The 19,520-nt window shown below is 37.8% G+C and overlaps 1 protein-coding gene across 2 annotated transcripts in view; it reads right to left on the bottom strand.

The window, feature by feature from the left end:
- The window catches only part of DPYD (dihydropyrimidine dehydrogenase), a 335,213-nt gene that overhangs the window by 104,130 nt on the left and 211,563 nt on the right, over positions 1 to 19,520 (bottom strand). The window contains exons 15-16 of one of the 2 annotated variants that reach the window (XM_051624784.1): positions 3,440 to 3,508; positions 939 to 1,022 (exon numbers count right to left, since the gene is read on the bottom strand). In XM_051624784.1, coding sequence (XP_051480744.1) covers positions 939 to 1,022; positions 3,440 to 3,508 — 153 coding nt within the window. The remainder of the gene's footprint in view (positions 1 to 938; positions 1,023 to 3,439; positions 3,509 to 19,520) is intronic. The other variant, XM_051624785.1, reaches the window with a different exon arrangement.

The following is a 19,520-nucleotide window of genomic DNA, read 5'->3' as shown; positions in this document are numbered from 1 at the left end:
TGCCTGCTGCCATCTCAGGTGGGGACAATCTGGACTACTGAGTTAGTCTGTTACAGAGACTTCCAGGTTCACCACATTTGGGCATTATTTAAGAGCCAAAACAAATTTCAAACCATGACCAAAATGTGCAAAAATCTGAAAACTTCAAAAGGGTATTAGTATGAGAATTGGCTTTTGTGCATGTTTATTTTCATGGTCAAAGCAATGCACCATCTCCTAACTGAAGTCATGGGATGTACTGATAAACTCTGCATCAGATTTCAACACAGCAAAGACATCAGGCATGGATAATGCCAACCTAAACTGTATAAACCATCAAACCTATAGGTTACAAAACACAGGCTTTTAAAAGTTTGGGAGGACTTTGTAGAATAGGGATGATGGTTGGGCTCAGTGATCCCAAGGGTCTTTTCCAACCTGAATAGTTCTATGATTCTATGAAAAGAGAAAGCATTGCCTGTAGGTGTCACTACCAGAAGGTATGTCCTGTTCCATGATTCTAAAATACAGCTGAGTTCATATGCTTAAAATTGCTAAATGAATTGTGTGTATATCTCATGTCTTTCAAAGTCATTATTGATATCTGCAGTAGTTACTGGGTTGTGATCTAAAAGTTAACTAAAGGGCGCTGAAATGGAAAACTACAAATTCTATCCAAGTGCTTTTTGGAAATTATTTATTTTCATCTTGTTCCTTGTCAAATACATAATGCATTTTTGTTCTCAGCAAAACTAAGCAGTTTGTATATTCACAGCTTCTGTCTTTTTTTCCTTCCTCTTTTTTTTTTTTCCTTTCAGCACTAAATATTTAAACACATTCAACCTAAAAATCTCAAACCAGTAATCTGCTGCTTCTGTCTTCCCCCTGAGGTGTAACTATCAATGTGGTAGTGCAAGATTGCTGAAGTGACATGAAAGAAATTGCAGTTACAGTCCTACCTGCCCACAGGCCAGGCCCATGCCTCTCTCCCCCATACCGTGAGGACACGATAAATTTAACTCCAGCGCATCTGCACCAGCCACCTATGAAACATGCAAAGGGAAAAAAATGTAAAATTAACTTCAAGTAATGTACTCTTCCCTGTAGCATTTACTCTTCATGTTAAATAGACTTCTTTGCACATTTGACTTGATTTTTTTAAAATTTTTTCTTTTTGTTAAGAGAAAGCTACAGTTATGATAGACTGAAAAAGAAATGTGTTGAACATTACAGAGAAAAAATTCAAAACCTGATGTGGTTTCCCGAATTACAAAGGAAATTAGAGTAAAAAATAAATTAAAATAAGAGAAGCACAACATGGAGTCAGTTCTGGAAAATGTTAAAAAATGAAATGTAATTACGGGGCCTTAGGGCAGCACTGAGAGCGAGGTTCAGTAGTCAGTGTTACCCAGGTGCTTCTGTGCTCTGAAGAGCTGTGACTCAGTAGCAAATTTATCTTTTCTGATTTAATGAATTTAATATCTAAATTTTCTGCGGGTACCTGTACGGTGTCATAGCTTTTGTAATTGAATATTTTTGTTTCTGAAGTCAAACAACAGAGTATTAAAGAACGTCTATACAAACAGATTATCCATGCTAATTTCTCTTCAGCACCCTCAATTAGCTACAATTTAAAAGGCAAAGGAGCCAAGGAGTACAAGGGCAGCACACCAACCAACATGCTCCTCTTCCTTCCTGCTGAACTGCTCCAGCCTGAGACAAGGACCTCTCTCGTTGCCTTCCACATGGCTGTAACTAGTGTTTTGTTTTGCATTCGCATTTTGTTTTTGCTTATTGAACTGGAGTAACTTTGCCTGCTGTGTGGCCATGGTTCAGCAGCTCTCCGAGCATGTGAGGAGGGAGAAGCCATCCATCACTTTCAGGAATCCTCCAGGTCCTGGGTAGCTCTGCAAGCCCAACTATGCCGTGCTGCTGCTGGGGCTGTCGGCCTGCCTGACAGGCTGACCTTTTGTATGAATAGGTCGTCCTCCTGCCGAGAGGCACTGTGGTACCTTCTGGGGCTTCTGATCTTTGGAAAGCCACATCTATTACCTTCTAGGTAGGATCCTACACATGCAATTAAATATTGCTGCTCTTCAGCTGTGGATTCCAGAGCACACCAAACAAGCATGCTGCTCTCCACAGAGTGCAGACTAACTGCTGCTTTGCGGAAGAAAGTTACATACATTGCACATTATTAAGTGCATTTCAATAACTGTGTTTTTTCTAAAGGAGCAGAAACACAGATTGGAAATATCTGTCTTAAAACTGGATAGCAGTGCCACTGGATTAAAAAAGAGGAGCAAATAGCATAATAAAGCCATTCATCTTTGTCAGTTTAAAAGCGGCACTGCTCCTGTCAAGTGCAGATTCCACAAAGGATTTCATGGTCAATTAGGTAAATACAGGTATAAAATGGACTAATGTTGAAGATCACCAAGCCAATTACTGATAATGTTTAATTTTACTTCCCTTGGTCCCCAAAGTGATTTTTTTTAAAAATAAATTTTAAAAACTCAAAGAAAATAAGTGTCTTCCTACATCACCATAGGCACTGTGAATAAAGGAATAACGATGTCCAAACATGCAGATTCAGCCATATGAAAACACAAATTTAACGTATCCACACCCACATCTATACATATGTAAAAACTCATATATATATATATAAAATACTTCTAAAACATTGAAATGTGAGCTTATACTAGCAATAATCAGAAGCTAAGTTTTTTCTTTGCTTAAATGTACTAAAATCCAGTTTTATTTTAAAATCAGAACTTCGTATTACATTCAGATATAGACATCTTTCTGAACAAAATTACTGTGGTCTTAATTAAGTATTTTTTATACTACTCCCTATAGACACAGATACATGTTTTTAAATAGTTGGGTTTTTTCTCCTTCAAATTGAATAAAAATTTCAGGTGCATAGTCTGTTTGCATTTTTGTAAGATTAGATTTATATTATAGGAAGCCTGCTGACTATTTTATACTCCAGTTTTCTCTGCTATCGTTTTTGAAAGTCTGTATTAAAACTAGAATAGCATTAAATGAGCCTTTTATACTTTAAATATTCAAGAGTTTTATATTCAAAATTTCTTCTGGTGCTGTCAAACTAGTGTGCCTGTGGGCAAGGTAAGATCAAGTTAGGCTCTCAAAGGTAGAATTAAATTTTATCAGGGTATCCGTCATAATATACAGTTTGTTTAAAATGCAAATAAAAAGCATATAGATTCAAAGACTGAAGGCTTTCCAGGTACTGCTTAAAAGTCCAATGGATCATTTTCACAGAACAAATTTCCTTTAAATTTATCTTTCCAACATTTTAATGAAAACACAGAATAAGCAAATTACAATGGACATGCTTTAAATTATAATTTTTGACTTTGAATCTGTTTCTTTCAAGAAATTCCTTATTGCAGCTCTTGTTTTTAAGGAGAATAAAAAAAGGAACCATTACCTCAGCCATTTTTGAAAGTTCAGTCCAGTCCTCCCTGCTATAGGTGCACATGATACTGGCAATCAGAATCTGAAAACAATGTATATGCAATCATTTCAAGCCACATTACCAGATTTTGTAATACTGTATTTTACTGTGACTCCAGTAAATGCCTGCATGTGGGAACTCCCAGCTGTTTACTACTAAGTGAAATATATTTTACTGGGGATGAGAAACAGTATGCAAAAACATCTATCTTATTCCTACTTTTTAAGTCATCGAGGAAAACCAGCTAAAGGAAAAACAAAGGCTTTTCTAGACACACAGTCACAGAGTCCACCAGGAAAACTGCCCTTTCAGGTCCAGGTTCTCTCTATAGCTACTGCTGCCTCTAACATCTTTAGAAAGCTTCAGGATTCTTCTGGGAGGGCAGCTAGGCACACCCTTTTCCAGTTGCATACAGCACTATTTACTGTTGTCAGCTACTCCTCCTTTCAATGGCCAGTGCAAGTCACAACGTTAATTTCTATTTAAGACTAAACCAAAATCACTTGTTCTGGACCCATCAAAGATCATCAGACACTGAAACTCTGAAGTCGATACATTCGTGGTGAGATCAGGAGGTAATGCAGCCCAGGAACTCCTGCATGGAGGACTTCTTAGAATGATGAGGCTTGCAAGAAAAAAACAAGTGATCTATATTGCAGCAGCTAAAAGGATAAACCAGAAAAAGAAACCACAGAACTTAGGAGCACAGTACCATTTCAGGTTGTGTTTAAAGGAAATGCCATGAGACGCGAACAGAAAAACAACTGCCCATGCTCTTGCTTATTTATTCTTTATTATTCTTAAGTGAAATGCATGAAAATTTCACATGTAAGTTTGATTTACAGGTAAGATGAAATTTGCTTTTAATATCTCTTTTCCTTTCCTAATAAATTTTACTGCCTGCATAAATTCTAAGATGAGCTTAATCTGTCACTCCCAGTCAGTGCAACACTTCTCTTGAACTTTCCCACAATGCTGAAGGTTAATGACTCATTCATAGAAGGCAAAATACTGACAAGTATGGTATAGAAAAATAGTCCAATACATATAATTGCTGGAAACTGTAAAATCCCTAACTATCTCCATATGAAAGGTATTTAGTATATTTAGAAGGGAGGGATACATACTTTAAAAAGGAAGGCAGCTAGAGAGAAAGTAAGACACAGTAGGGTTACAAACTATTAATTTAATAGGACAATACCACTTATCATCATCACTATTATTTCCACTATTTTGCTCAGATGAACCTACACCTATCAATATACGATCCACCTACCTGCAGACTACCTACCCTTCTACCCTTCTGGCTGATGCCTGCAAGATGGGAGCCTTTTGAGAAGGAAAGAAATTGATGAAGTGCTTGCCTTGCCTGCAGGTGCCCATTTGTGCGCACCTCTGGCATAAACAGAAGACTAAGCTTTTCATTAAATGCACACAATTGTTACTGGCCACACTTCTATTCCTCTCTTGACAGAGGTAAAAATTTTCTCTCCTATACCATACATTTTTCATAATTTCAAAAACATGATACAGTTCTATATGTCAAATGTTTCTGAAAATAATTTGATCTGTGTCCTATTTGAATATGCAAGATAATTTGCATGCCCAGGAAAAAAAATATATTAAAAAAGAATCTACAATCTATTTAAGAATCTATTTTTAAAAAAGCAAATTATGAAAAACCAGTTTAATAAAATATATATGAGAAAAAAAAAAAGCAGAGTAATAAACTAGTTAAAATATGTATTAACTAGAAGTTAGCTCAAAACAGTAACTTGTAAAATTCACACTTTATAAACTAACTAAAGCAAAAAAACCCACAACCCAGACCAAACAACTCATACGCTAACAACATGATAAGGATTTTCACGGTTGCAGTCACAATCCAACGTGCATCAGAAATCTGCACAATTCAGCCTTAAAACAAACCAAATGTTTAGCAGGGAAAGTTGTAGGACAAGAAGGGTGGCTGACTATATTCACAAGTAGCTGAGTTAGTTTATGTCAAGTGTTAATACTGAAATTTGAAATTTCTGCTGGCAGTGTATAAACAAGCAGGGACAAGATGTTTTAAAGAGCTGTTAATTAAGACAACTTGTTTATTTAATATTGATTAGTTGTAGCATTCACATTTAAACTTAAGTACATACTTTTGACAGAAGCAGTGCTTTACAATTACAACAACAACTGAAAGCAAAAATTACATTTCTGGAGTGACTGTTCACATGAAAACTATGATCTCAGTGGCAATAATGAAACTTTAAAAATAGTAGGGATTTTATTCTCCTTTTTTCTCCAGTGTTCTCCTGTAACTTGAAATTAAACTGATTCCTAGTTGGAAACAGATCCTCCGGCACTCCATGTTAAAAACCTGTCCTTCACCAAGTAACTGTTCTTCTCCAAATGCCTCTACAGTCTTTTAATTTCGAATAACGCATGACCAGAACAAAAGTAATTATTGTATGTGGATATTTAGGAACATTATCTGTGATTTTTGAGGTTTGAATCTGCTCTTAAAATTACACACCAGAATTAATACATAAAACATGGAATATTCTCTACTATTACCTAGAAAGAGAATAACAAAAGACAAGTAACCATAACAAGTGATAAAACCCAGAGTTTTTATTGGAAGGTAATTAACAAAAATTGCATTGCATTTCAACCTCTCAGTCTCTTCTCACTATTTCAATTTTTCTTCTCTTAGATCTTTGATGCCAACAATGCCAGGTGCCATATTACCACTTCTGCAACTTCAATAGCTGCAAACAGCTGGTATCTCATAGAAGTCCTGCACATGGCCCAGCCCAGGAGCACCCCTGGAGAACACATTCTTCCTCTTGACTCTGGAAATTTGCAGTGGCAACCTGACATGAGTTTAATTACAGTTGTTTGAACCAAAAGTGCAAGGCCGGACCACGCTTGCCCAGCTTAAGAAAGTGACTATTGACAGGTTCTACAATAAAGCTGCTGCTAAAGTGCAGTAAGTGGTACTTGAAGGTGGACTAAATTGCAGCTTTGTCAAAGCTTGACTGAGGGGCTGCCTCCAAAACTATGTATGACTGAAGCACAGTGGGATCCCTAGCTCATTCCTTACTCCAGGCCAGAAGAAGAGCTGTCATATGCTGTTCCCTCTTCTTTTTCATCCAAACTGCTATTTTGCCTATTGTTGAGAGATCCTGCCCACCCCACCCTGTCTCAAGGAGTGCATTGGCCCTGCAGGCCCTGCTCCCCCTCACAGTGACAGATGTCACCAGACAAGGTCTCTGTGCCTTGACATCACACAAGGCAACAGACAATTTCTCCTAATGCTTATAAAGGGGCAAATGTATGTTTCTAACATCAGACACTGATCTGCGTACAGGATTTTCTTGACTGCTCATGGAAAAAGAAGGTTTACGATAAAACTTTTTGTTGGAGGGAGGGGAGACTGACAGGGAGGGTATGTAATATACGATTTGGGACACAATTAAAGATTAACATACTGTAGCTAAAGCACCTAGTAGAAAGCTACATTTCACACAATTTTGTAACTAATGCATTAATAGTTGTTCTACTTAAAAGGACACTGACAAGCTACTTCACATAATCCTTAAAATATTTTTTCTCCCTGTTTATAATAATCCCCTGGAAGCTTAAACTAGAATCTTGTTTTGTTTTGTTTTTCTCTTTAATTATCTCTATGTGGATGTCTTATGAATGCAATAACATGAAAAGAAATAAAAAGGATGAGGTTCACCACTGTGTGTATTTTTAAGTTATCTTTCTTCCTTAACACACAGATTCACTGCAAGAGGTTGCAAAACAAAAAGAAGTAGGAAAGAAAATAACTGGTCCTACTTTGGGTCAAACAATCCTGAGAACATCTATTTAAAACCAGACAGCAGTAAAACTCTAGGTAGACAATTACCATTTGTCCTGTACTGCTCTGCAGGGAATGAGGGAGTTTCAGTACACTCAGAGAGTCTGAAAACAATTGCAGTCAGCTGGATTTAAATGTGAACACTGTCAATTCTTGCAAATTTGAGAAAACTTCCCAGTAGACACAATGGAATTACAATCCTCTACACTCATGCCTGGAATAACCATATTTATTTTGGCCATCTAACACAGGCCACAGCCCGTATCTGTTCCTAACCTATTCTTCCAGGTCTGTGAGTAACCTCGCTGCACTTCAGGAAATTCAGCCACCCACATAATTTCTGCTTTCTCTTCCCTGCGTGTCCCCTTCTCATAGCTGCACCAGGCTTGAGGACAGTTCTGCACCAAATGCCCATAGATGCTCCTTTTAGACACTACTGCTGGCCTCAACCCACCACCCCTTCTGCTTTCTCAAAAACTTGCAAAAAGCCCAAGGGTTTTATTTTTTATTTGCACAGCTCTTTCAGAGATCTTAACATTGTCTTTATCAGACAGTTCCCTGAAAGCTGTAAAATCAAGAGGAGCTTTCAGGGCTGAAGAACTTGGTCTATTAAACAGCTACCTGTTTAGGAAGCAGAGATATGGAACAGGAAAATTGCCGTGGATAGAGGAAGTGCAGAGATTGAACCAGATTTCAAATATATATAAAATTATTCTTGATCAATCTAAATTTCAGAAGATATTTTTGTTTGGGTAAGACAGAAATATCTCAGTCTTCCTTTCAAGATGTTTCTTCTTCATAAACAAGGCTATAGCCTTGCCACAAAACCTGCTTAGTCTGAAAAGACTCCAATTTTTTTAAACCAAAATTCCTCAGGAAGCATTTACTGGGAAGAAGCTCGACACTGAAGATTTCTAAAACAATGGCAGATAGAACACATTTAGTTCACCATTCACCAGTGGAAGAGACACCTACATCTATGCAAGCACATCAGGAGAGCCGAACTTCTTGGCAGCTAAATAATTTCACAACATCAAACCCCTCGTCTGTCTGAATGAGGGGTACACATGCACTCAGTTCTGACCTACACTATCCCTCCCCCACAACCAGAAAAAGCCAGCATACTTGGAGCGTTTCGTGAAGGTCCTGCACAAGTGTAGCTACAAGAGCATGTGGTCCACCAGGTGCTTGGTGAAAAGTTAATAAAGAACAATTTTCTACTGAACAATCCAGCTACTTCAATGATGTGAAAAACAATTTTGCAAATATCCAACTGAAAACCACACATGCTGCATATAGGCTTCTCAATCTTTTTATTTTCACATATGGAAGAAGGAAACATACTGATCACAGGACAGTCTCCTCTACCCTATAGCTCTTAGGTGCAGTCTTGGTAGCAAAGAGTGAGCAGCAAGGGAATAAACAACAGCACCACGGGACTTTCTGGGTTGATAAAGCTTTTCCACCCTACTGAGACTTGCACCACTAGCCTGCCTCTGTAACCCTGCCTCTCACATGCCAGGTTCAGGACGAACTCACAGCTACGCCACATCGTGCAGCAGAAAGATCTTTTGAGGTTTACTGCTATTTAGTGCCACTTGTGTCAGTCCTCTGCTTTTCCAAATAGACAATGGCTGATTAAATGAACATCCTCAAAATCATCCAGCCAGAATTACCAATGTACAGAACATTTCTAACACCAGCTGCTCAATATAAGGGTACAACTGCAGCCAATATTCTGTTTTGTACAAACATGCTTAAACATGCAGTATTGAAAAAACACAGGAGCACAAAGTCCTACTGTTGTAAAAATAACCCTCTAGACATAGCCTGATTTTGATGCCTTGTAGACACAACCAGGTTTCTCTTGATCTGTACTTTCTTGTTGTAATTTTTGGTGTGTTGCAGAACTGAAATAAAAATAAGATTCTTATTAAAAACTACCTAGAACATCAAATCCCATGCAATAAGAAAGTTAACAATTGTAAACCCTGTCATGTCTCTGAGAAGCAGAGGAATTATCTTGTTATCAATTTAATAATGGAACACTGAAGTAAATGATGCCATCCACTGACACCAGTAACACTGTCTCTCCCGGGAAATTCATGCTGGTAGGAACTGTCAATCTAGATGGATATGGACATATTAAACATTGTACCTTCAGTCCATAAATCTATTATTTCTATGCTGCCTTAATAAAAAGATTCCGCATGATGATAAAGACAAGAAATGCAGAATGTCTTGACACTGCTGACCTATAATTCTGCTTCTTTTCTCCTTTTTTTCAGGGAGCAGAGAGTAAATAATTTAACAATCTCTAACCATTCATTCTTTTCCTCCTTTACTTGCACTTCAAATAAATTTAAGATAATTTGAGTCAATGAAAATGAGACAAATAGGGGATATTAGTGTGTTTGTTATTTAGCTGATGTCCTGTAGCAAACCTTCCAAACAAAGCCTTATCTTTGTCTTCTTACTTTATATTGAGATCTCCAGTTTGATTTTTCAAGTGCAAAGTGAGACAGAGCGACACAAAAACAGGCCAAATATTATCAGCGCACAAGTAAGTCAAGAGAAACTCATGACAGGAGTTTGAAAATATTACCATTTGCCTACCTTACCATACTCACAAATTCAGCATGGACAGAAAACAACAATGATTCTCTTCAGAGGCTAAGCAGAGAAGCTTATTTTCAAAGGCAGTTATTTTTGTATGGTGACCCTAGTTCTATCAATGAGATTCCACCTATTTAATGAGATTATTTGATGGATGTCAGTGAGTACACTGAGCTATGGCATTAAATTAAGGCCTAGACTTGTTAGAGTCTAACTTCCTCAGACAAATAAAAAACCAAGGGTTACAAACAAACCCATTTCTTTGTAAAGTAACAGAATACTGTGGCTTTGATGGGAGCATGAAGCTAAACAGATTGCTCTTTAGGACTGGCTGCACCCATAGGAAAACAAAGCAGCAGTTCGGTGTTGAAAATGCTCCTCTGCCACAGGAGACTCAGCACCATATCAGCCACTCTTACGGCAAGGGTAGAGATACCATGCCCTTAGCCCTGCTTGTACACATAAATGTGTAGACACAGAACACGCACATGTAAAGTGTGGTTAAATTAAAAGCTAACTTTTCTATTAAAACATTGAACAAGTCCTAGCAACTTGGAATAGGACTGAAAGCAAAAATGAAGGGATAGAAAAAAAAAGAGACCTTCTGACGCACCTGTACATCCCATACTTCAGGGCACTCTTTAATTAAAGACATGATAATTCCTGAAGAGTGAAAAACAGACCATGGAATATGAGTTCCCTGAAACAGATGTTTAATGAAAGAAAATGTAGCATTTGTACAAAACACTTTAGGGAAACTCAAATATATTATACTATTGGAAAAAGTATGCCAATTTCATGATAGACTGTTGAAAATTTCAGTGCTTCAGGTAAACCCTTCAAACTCCATTGAAAATTACCCATGTGGCTGAAGACTGCCCTGGAGATTTGACAGAATATTTGGGATTTTACTTTGCATAGGAAACTTATCCTAGTTCAACCTTTATTCTCTTTAGGAATGAGTGAAAATGAGTATGTGGTGACTGGAAATTAGCATTACTGAAAGGAAAAGATGCAAGTTAACAAGGGCCGATTCCAAGAGAGGAGCAAAGACAGATACTCATTTTCAGCAGTATTCCTAGCAAACAATGCCTGCAAGTTCTTGTGGATCTGCCATGCCCCTGCTGTATTTCTGTATTTTCCAAACTGACTTAATATAAAGAGAAAGCAGAGGAGACAAATACAATATTGGAGAAGCTAACAGAAGCAGTATATATCTAATTCTATGGTATTTCAGACACATGCTATGACCTGTAGCAAAAGCTTTACACCAGGGTACTGACACATTATCGATTCCCAGGACCACATATGGAAAACAAGGCTGCCAAAAGGAAACAAAGGTTTGCTTATTTTTTTTCTCCACCTTCAGAAATCTTTCTCTCAGTAAATTATCTATTCAGATATACACACAGTCTTTTTAAACACAGTTCTTTGAGCACATTGCTGTTATTGTTTACTCTCATAATAAAATGGGCAACTCTCTGCAGGCTGCCCCTCTGAGAGGGGAAGCCATCGGAGACAAACATGTTCAAGGGCTGAGGGCTGCTCCCATGGAGGGACTGAGCAGCCCTTAACTGAAAGGAGCCCTAAGGTGCCTTCCACTCCCTGACTACTTCTAGGGACATGCAGATATATTTCCCCTATTACTCAGCAGGAAAGCTGCTTAGCTTATTAGAAAACAAATTCAGCAGAAAATAAAGAGACAAAATGCACACTGAGTAACTTTTTCAGAGTTGCCAAACTCTTGCATTCAGTCAGCTAGCAATTCCTCCAGTCGAATCTGTCTCTTTGCATCCTCAAGCAGTCCATCCTACCTCTTCCCTTCTTCCCTCCCCCCCAGGACTTCTTTTAATTCACTTCCTTGAAGGCCCAAGAAAACTAGCAGTATCAAGTACTGGCAGTGGAGTAAAATGTGGCTCAGAGAGAAGACAGAAAAAGCCCTCCTTTTTACATTTCAGAGCCCTGTGATGTGACATTCCTGGTGCCAAAGCAATGCTTGGGAGGACTGAGTGGTTTTGTCAGCCAGTTGCATCTTCCACAACTCACCCACTCTCTGTGCACCATTATCTCTGTAGGGATATACTGAAAAACACTGATAATTTACCTCGATTTTGCACTAACAGCTCTTAGGTTATGTTAGGCTGTTCTGATAGATGAGGGCACAGTCATTAGGTAGGGGTGCAAAAAAACTATAAAGCTTGTTCTTTCTTCAGGCTTGACGTGCCAGCTTAATGGGGGAGACCTATCAGTTCTAAGGGACTATTCTCTCCTGTCTGCCCTAGGTATTGGACTTCACCAAGAGAAGGGCTTCCTCACACTCCAAAACCTGTCTGGTTAATGGGACAGGTTCACCTCATGAAAGGGAACAATCTGCAAATATTCACAGGGCTGGAAACAAAGGATCTTTTCAATGGCCAGAGTGGGACCAGTGAGAAACATCCCCATCCCCAGAAGGTAAGAAGTTAAGGTAGGCTAGAAACATCCTTTGTGGACTATACAAAAAACTTTTCAAAATAAATACATATTTTTATTTGGAAAAAATGTTAAAATATTTTCATAGCAAAGAAAGAAACTATTTTCTGTCAGGCACATAACTTTTCAAGAAGTGGAGATGAAAATCTGTGTTTTCTGTTGAACTTGGTCTCTTCACATATCCTTCCTATGATCCCCTGGTATCTCCCAGCTGGGCCAAAAATTCAGCAAACAGCACTGTCACTATGTACCAGACCTCAGGATGGCAGGTCTTCAGTGCTCCCATCTGAGATATGATCAGAAAATCTCATAAGGGCAACTTTATTTTTTATATGCAGACATTATAACTTACTTAAGTAGCTAGCTGTTATATCTGATGACCCAAGAAGTTTTTTGGCTACACTTCAGCAGCAAAGAAGTTACAAAATTAAAGGCTGGAAGCTGGCAGCTACCTTCTGACTAATCTTTCTTCCTTAACTGCCATTTCCACCCACCTTTTCATCTTTTAGGGAAGCTTATCTGAAGATGCTGAGAAACCAAATCAGGCCTTACTCTTTTCACTATTTGGATGTTTAGTAACATTGTTATCTAACTTCTTCAGCATACTGCTCTGTGAGTAGACACTTCAAAATTAAAAAGTATTGAACAGTCAATAGGATTATTGGTCTCATTCAATTGAAAACACTGTAAAACCAGTTGCCACCTAATGTTGGAGAGATTTTATCAATGACCCAGCAGGGGGGAGGGTTGTGTTCCCAAAAAGATAAATTTAAAATAGATCAGGTGAAATGTGGATGCCTCTGGCAGAATCAAAGGTGAAAGTCCTTTTAGGAACCAGAGGGGTGCCAATAGTACAACACTAAGAGAATGCAAATGTGACTTACACCCATTTTTAATGCCCACCCTTTATCTTGAAATGCACGCACTGCTCACAGGTAAGAATTTTGAGTACCTATAAAATTGACACAATCTCTATATACTCTCACCTGAGCTGTAGTTACCTAAATGAAGCATTCTGCCAGTGTATTCAGATCTTAATGTGGAGGTATATCTCTTATGAATGGCTAGGTGGCCAAGAATGGTATAACTATGAATAAGTCTATCAGATTCTTACACTGCAAAAAAGCAGCACAGAGTTTCAGAAATACTACCTTGAAGTTTAGGAACAGAGATTCAACATAATTTTTTTCCAAACCTAAGACCTTAACTAGCTGTTATGTATAGACTGAAGCAATCAACACAACTACAATTAAAAAAAAAACCCTAAACACTAAACATAAAGAGAATTAAACAAAAATGAAGCTTGAAATAGATTAGGAGCCCTGAGCTTAAAAAATATATAATGAGAAAGATGTAAAAATAAAGCAGCACAAAAGCATTATTCCAGAGTTTTGTGGGACTGAGAGGGGCAGCGGCAGGAAATAGGATAGAAAAGTACTCACTTGTTTTCTTAGAGATTTCATTTAACTTATGCGACTCCTAAAAAAGGATGTATTTAGTCTCCTTGAAATTAGCTTTTAAAATATTTATTTGGGTTTAAGCATTCAGAAAACAAGTTCTTACTGTCACATCTTTCCTTCAACACGTAAAAGAATATACTATTGCCACTAGATAGGCACACAAGGTTTAGATGCAGAAACACATTACTGCTGATTTATCGTCCTGCTGGCTACCTTATTTTGCATGTTTAGCAGTTGCTACTTAACCTTAATAGCAAGTACAGTTGATTAGTTTCCACCAGAACATAAAAAAAGGAATTAAAATACAAAGGGCGAGTGAACTGAGATCGAGAATATATAAATGTGACAGGTACGAGAAGTTTGCTGAAAAAGACTATGTAGAAGTTTATGATCATAGTTCTTAAACTCAATGTGCATTAGAAGTTCATAAGCTATCAGCAGTGTTAAAGGTGTAGATTAGGATCAGTTCAGAGACCACTAAGAATTCTGTTAATCTACATATTTCCCTCAGTGGATAAGGAAAAAAAAACACTTTTTGGAACACTTTATTCCCACATTTTGCTCTGAATTTGAGATCTTTGCATAGCCCCCCTCCCCAGAAAGCACAGGAGGCTGGGATATAGTCCAGCTGCTGTCAATCTCACTGAAGAGCTGGCTCCAATTGTGATAGATTCAAGCATGTGCCTGTGCCTTTCTTATCTAAGCTAGAACATGTCTGCATAGAGCCAGCCCTCCTACTATCAACAGAGTTCATATCAGTAAAGTAAACTCTTAACTTGCTCCTGAACAAAAATAAACGGTTTGATGGTATAACTGCATCTATACCAGGGTTCTGCCAGGACAGAAGTTAGATGCAATTTTATTTTTAGTATCCCCAGCCTACATAATTATGTGAGCAAGACTTAAATATAGACCTAGCCTTCATATTTTTCTTCATTAGAGCTCTAGCAGAATGCCTAAAATGTACACCACATGACAGAAATTAAGCGCAGAATATGGACTACAAGAACAGCATATACTTACTACTTTTATCAGCTATAAATATACTTTTTCATTATTATTGTAATATACATTACATAGAAGGGAAGAAGTTAAATTATCCAAATCACACACACTCAGTGCCTCATAAAAGACTGAAATCATATCACAGCCCATATAAATGAATGTCAGACCTACTGTGCATTTTAAAAGAACAAATTTTGTAAGTTACCCAGTTTCCTCTGACAAACGTGAAATGGAAACTGGGGAGAAATATTTGGGGGATAAATGTTTTGCACAGGTAACAAGCTTAGTAGATCTTTGGCATTCTTACAAACTATATTTTAATTTTGATGGATCACTGACTGTTAAAAATTTTATTTTTTTTCCATTTGGGGTTTTATTTTTTAATATTGCCACAAGGTAATTTTCTCCCAATCCAATGGCATCTTCTACATCCTAATATTAAAACAATAACTATCCAGAAAAGGGCATTTCCCAGGGAGTAATGACTAGCTGGGAGGAGTTGATGGCCCGAGGCACTGCTGAGGGCCATTAACCCTGGCCGGTTATTAATCGCCAGGAAATGCCCTGCACCAAGGTTGTTATTGCTATTTTAAGCACAGATTGGCGGGGGTGAAATGGACATCTTAGTGTACAGATATTTCTTAACATGTGATGCCATTTCCTTTGTTGCAGTTTACAGAGGAGATTTCTAGAAAGAATGAATGCTCTGCCTGTTATTCAGCTGGATTTCACAGATAATTTTGCAGCAATCTATTGTCCACACAGTAACTTACCAAACTGAGAAAATAGTTGGGGGTTTAAAAAGCTTTTCTTTTATTTCTAAATAATAGTCTGCATAGAAAAATAAAAGGAAATTCCAACCTTAATAAGAAGAACAAAATATGCAACTTGTCACATCACTGTCAGCAGAATTACACTCTAGAATGATCTTTTAATCACACTGTCTTTATGTATAGTGCATTTTCTTTATCAATACTCCTGCATAATGACCAATCACATATTCCTCCAAAAAAGGCGTTTTTAGCATCAATGAGTGCCAGAGCACATCCTGAACCGGCTTGAGCTGATGTTTACCATTAAGGAGTTTGTCTTTTCCAATAATCAAGTAGATTGGGTAATTTTCTAGGAGATGGTTGGTGAAGTATTTCAGAAACTGCTTTAATTTTCTCCTAGTGCTCAACCTAAGGCTAAAATTTTAAAGCTGCACTCATAGCCCTCACAAAACTGTGAAAATTGTTCTTTTCTTGCAGAGATCAATAACTCACTCTCCAAATAAAAAGGATATTCTTAGCATATGTACGAATAAAGCTCTGCCTTACTGAACTACTTACTATTTGTCAAATCTTAGATGTGAAAGTAAAAGAAACAAAATAAGTCACAGCATACAAAGAAAGTACAGTTCTGCATTAAACTAGTTTGACAGGTTTCTCCAAAAAACTGCTTTCCAAGAGCAAAACATAAAAGATCTTCTCACATTTCTCCTTAAGGTCCTAATTTGTTACCACAAATGTAGCCATTTGAATCATACATTGAGTGTAAAAATCTCAATTAATTTACCATGTGTTCTATTTTCAGTTAAAAATTGCAATTTCCAGCAAAAGATACGTGCTATCTTAAAAAAAAATTAAAAGTCCTTCAAATTGATGGTCAGAGTGAGTTTTTTCATCTCTTTACCAGATTAATAATCATACTCTAAAAATTAATAATAACAAAACAATCAAAATTAATCTTGTATGAGTTGGTACCAATCACCATGGCATGTCCCGCATGATCATTTGAACATGCAGACATTGCCACTGGGTAAATTTGTAGCAGACTTTCTTGTGTTTCTACATATAGGATCATCTGTGGTGACCCTCTGAAAATGCAGACTTCCAAATCTTGGTAAATTGAAGACAGCACTTGTATTACAACTCCCTTAGCACATAATTTCGAGCTAGTACAAAATACATCTTCATCTCAGCTTGAGTTCAAGTAATGTCATTACATGCTAATCAGATCGTCAAAATGTAATACAGGCACAATGAACCAAAGGTTGAGACAGGACTGGGAGGCAGGAGAGGGCTTCTGGTCCTGCATACAACTCCACCAGGTCTTTGCAAATCAACAATGTAAACTCATAGGAACAGGCTACACGGCTCAGTATCCCTTCTTCAACACACACTGCAATGCCCTATGAGAATGAGGTCATAGTGAAACGTCTCCTGTCCATTTCTACCTATCACCCTTCTGGTTCCAATCAACCTGCACCTTTGCTGAGACAAGAAAAACTGAACCACACAGTGTATTCAAAATGTGTAAATAAAATTAATCAATTCACTGGCATACTGATGGTTTTTCCTTTGTTTTCTCTTCCTTTCCCTGAAATTCTGTGTTTGATATGCCTTATTTCAAAGCTGTTCAGCATTATGTGAGATTTTTGTAGTGCTCTCTACTGTAACCCTAGTATAAGCTTAGAATCAATCACTGTATATATAAATTTATTACTGTTTTATGACATGTGCATACTACATTTATCTTCATTTAATTTTATCTGGCAGTTCATTGGCCAGTCCTTCAGTAATGCAAGATCCTTCACAACCCTTCAAAGTCAGGTCACATCTTTATCTCTCTATAATACCTACACTTACCAGAAAAGTCTACATTCTTGAAGTTCTCTCTCTTTTCCAGATTGTTGATATACATTTTAAATAGCACAGAACCCAGCACAGATCCCTACAACATTTTACTGGAGCTCTCTATCCACTGTGAAAATGGAGTATTTATTCCTTAACATTGTTTCCTATGTTTAACTAGTTAATTTATTAATGTGAGTTTCTTCTCTCTAATCTTATGGTAACTTAATTTCTTTCAAATCTGCCATTGAGGGACCCTATGAAAAGCTTTTGGAAGCCCGAGCTCACTTAATCAGCTGAGTTTCTCTTCAATGAGGTTTCTTTACTCTTTTTTCTTTTTACTTATTCTGTTTTTTAGAACAGCTTCTAACAATTTACTTTCAAGGATAGAAGATTTAGGTTCTGCAGTTGCCCTGATCTCTCCTAAAAAAGAGGTTTTACATTCATCGTGTGCCAGTTCTCTGCTACTTTTCAAGCCTTGAGCAGATCTGATATAACTATCAAAAAATTCTGATGACAGATGACAATTTTCCTGTATTTTCCCATTTTTTTACCAAAACCTAAGCTTCAAAAAGTGAAAATTTACAGCACCATAATTTATGGCTCAGTCCCATCTCTATTATTTAAGTCACATGAGGCTTGAGCATTTTTTATACCTTGTGGAAGAGTCTTTCCCAGAAAACTTCCTTCCTTATAAGAAAATGTGATCTCAAAGACCCAGTACACAAACATTTCTGTTACTAGTCTCTGTTTTGGTTCATATAACTCTTGCATATAGAAACTGCTGTGCTAGCATCCTGCTAGCTCATGAAGAGCTGAACCAGTGTCAGCAGCAATGAGGACATCCTGAGGTTGAGGAAGTGTGAAAGCTCTCCTGGAATTTGAGGACGTATGTTGTTTAATGTATCTGCTTTTCTCTCATGGCAGCCCTTTTCTCTCCCTTTTCTAGGAAGCATTTTTCTGTTCTGTTTTTTTTGTCCTCTCCTTTCTTTGTGGTGAAGGATGAAGAGAAAAAGGGAAGGTGGTTGTATTGCTCTGTGCTCTGAGGCCTCTTCCCTTCTCCTGCCACAGTAGTCATTGGAAATTGAAGAGTCAGCCATTCTTGCACTCCACAGTAGCTAGGGCCAAATGGTTTAGTTTCTGGGCAAGGTAACTAGTATGAGTGCCTTACTGCAACCTTGTCCTCCCTCTCCAGCTAGGATTTCCTCTAATGTTAAGGGACTAGGCCACCTGCCAGTTTTCAGTAGTGAAAGGGATCTTTTCCATATGGTGAATTTAACAACTGCTGTGTGGGTTTTTTCACCTCCTACAAAGCATCCATGATGGATGGCTTTGGGAAGTTTAAGCTGCAGCAGTAACAACTTCTGGAGTTTTTTAATGACATTTGAGCATCTGGAAGTCAGATAAGTGCACTTCTGGGCACTTCCATGATATGGAGTGTGCAAGCTTCTGGGCAGCCTGGCTTGTGACTCCATCACCTGTCCTCTTTCCTTTACAGTCCACATAGAAAAGTGTCTGAGCTTTCAGAGAGGGTCCTCTGATAGGCCTGAGGAAACATGGCATGTACTCTCCCCATTCAGGTCCACAATACACTGCTTGCTGTTGGTACCAGGTGAGATCCACAGGGGCAAAGCCCTACCTGATTGTTTAGAAATGTTTTCTTCCAAGTTTTAGGTGTTGTGGCTTGTCAAGATGTCAGTGACTTATGTGAGTGCACATCTTAGTAGCTATTTGGAGTATATTATTTCTTTGTGATAGAAAGGCAAAGGTATCTATCTATACTAGCCCTAGGAAAAGCAGGCATTTATGGAGAGCAGCTAGCTGACAATTTGATCTTTTGAGTATGACTGCAAAGAAGATCAAAGTTCTGCCTTTCACCTCAACAAATTACCTGTATTACAAATGATAGTCCGAATTCCCAGGTATTTAAAATTTTAAACCCAGATGGAAAAACAAACTATAACCTTTCACAAACCGAATCATCAGTGACTAACATCTCAAGATGTAAATTCTATGTACTCAAC

Source organism: Apus apus, chromosome 7 (genome assembly GCF_020740795.1).
Source record: "Apus apus isolate bApuApu2 chromosome 7, bApuApu2.pri.cur, whole genome shotgun sequence".
Classification (NCBI taxonomy): domain Eukaryota; kingdom Metazoa; phylum Chordata; class Aves; order Apodiformes; family Apodidae; genus Apus; species Apus apus.
This window is presented reverse-complemented; position numbering and strand designations above follow the sequence as displayed.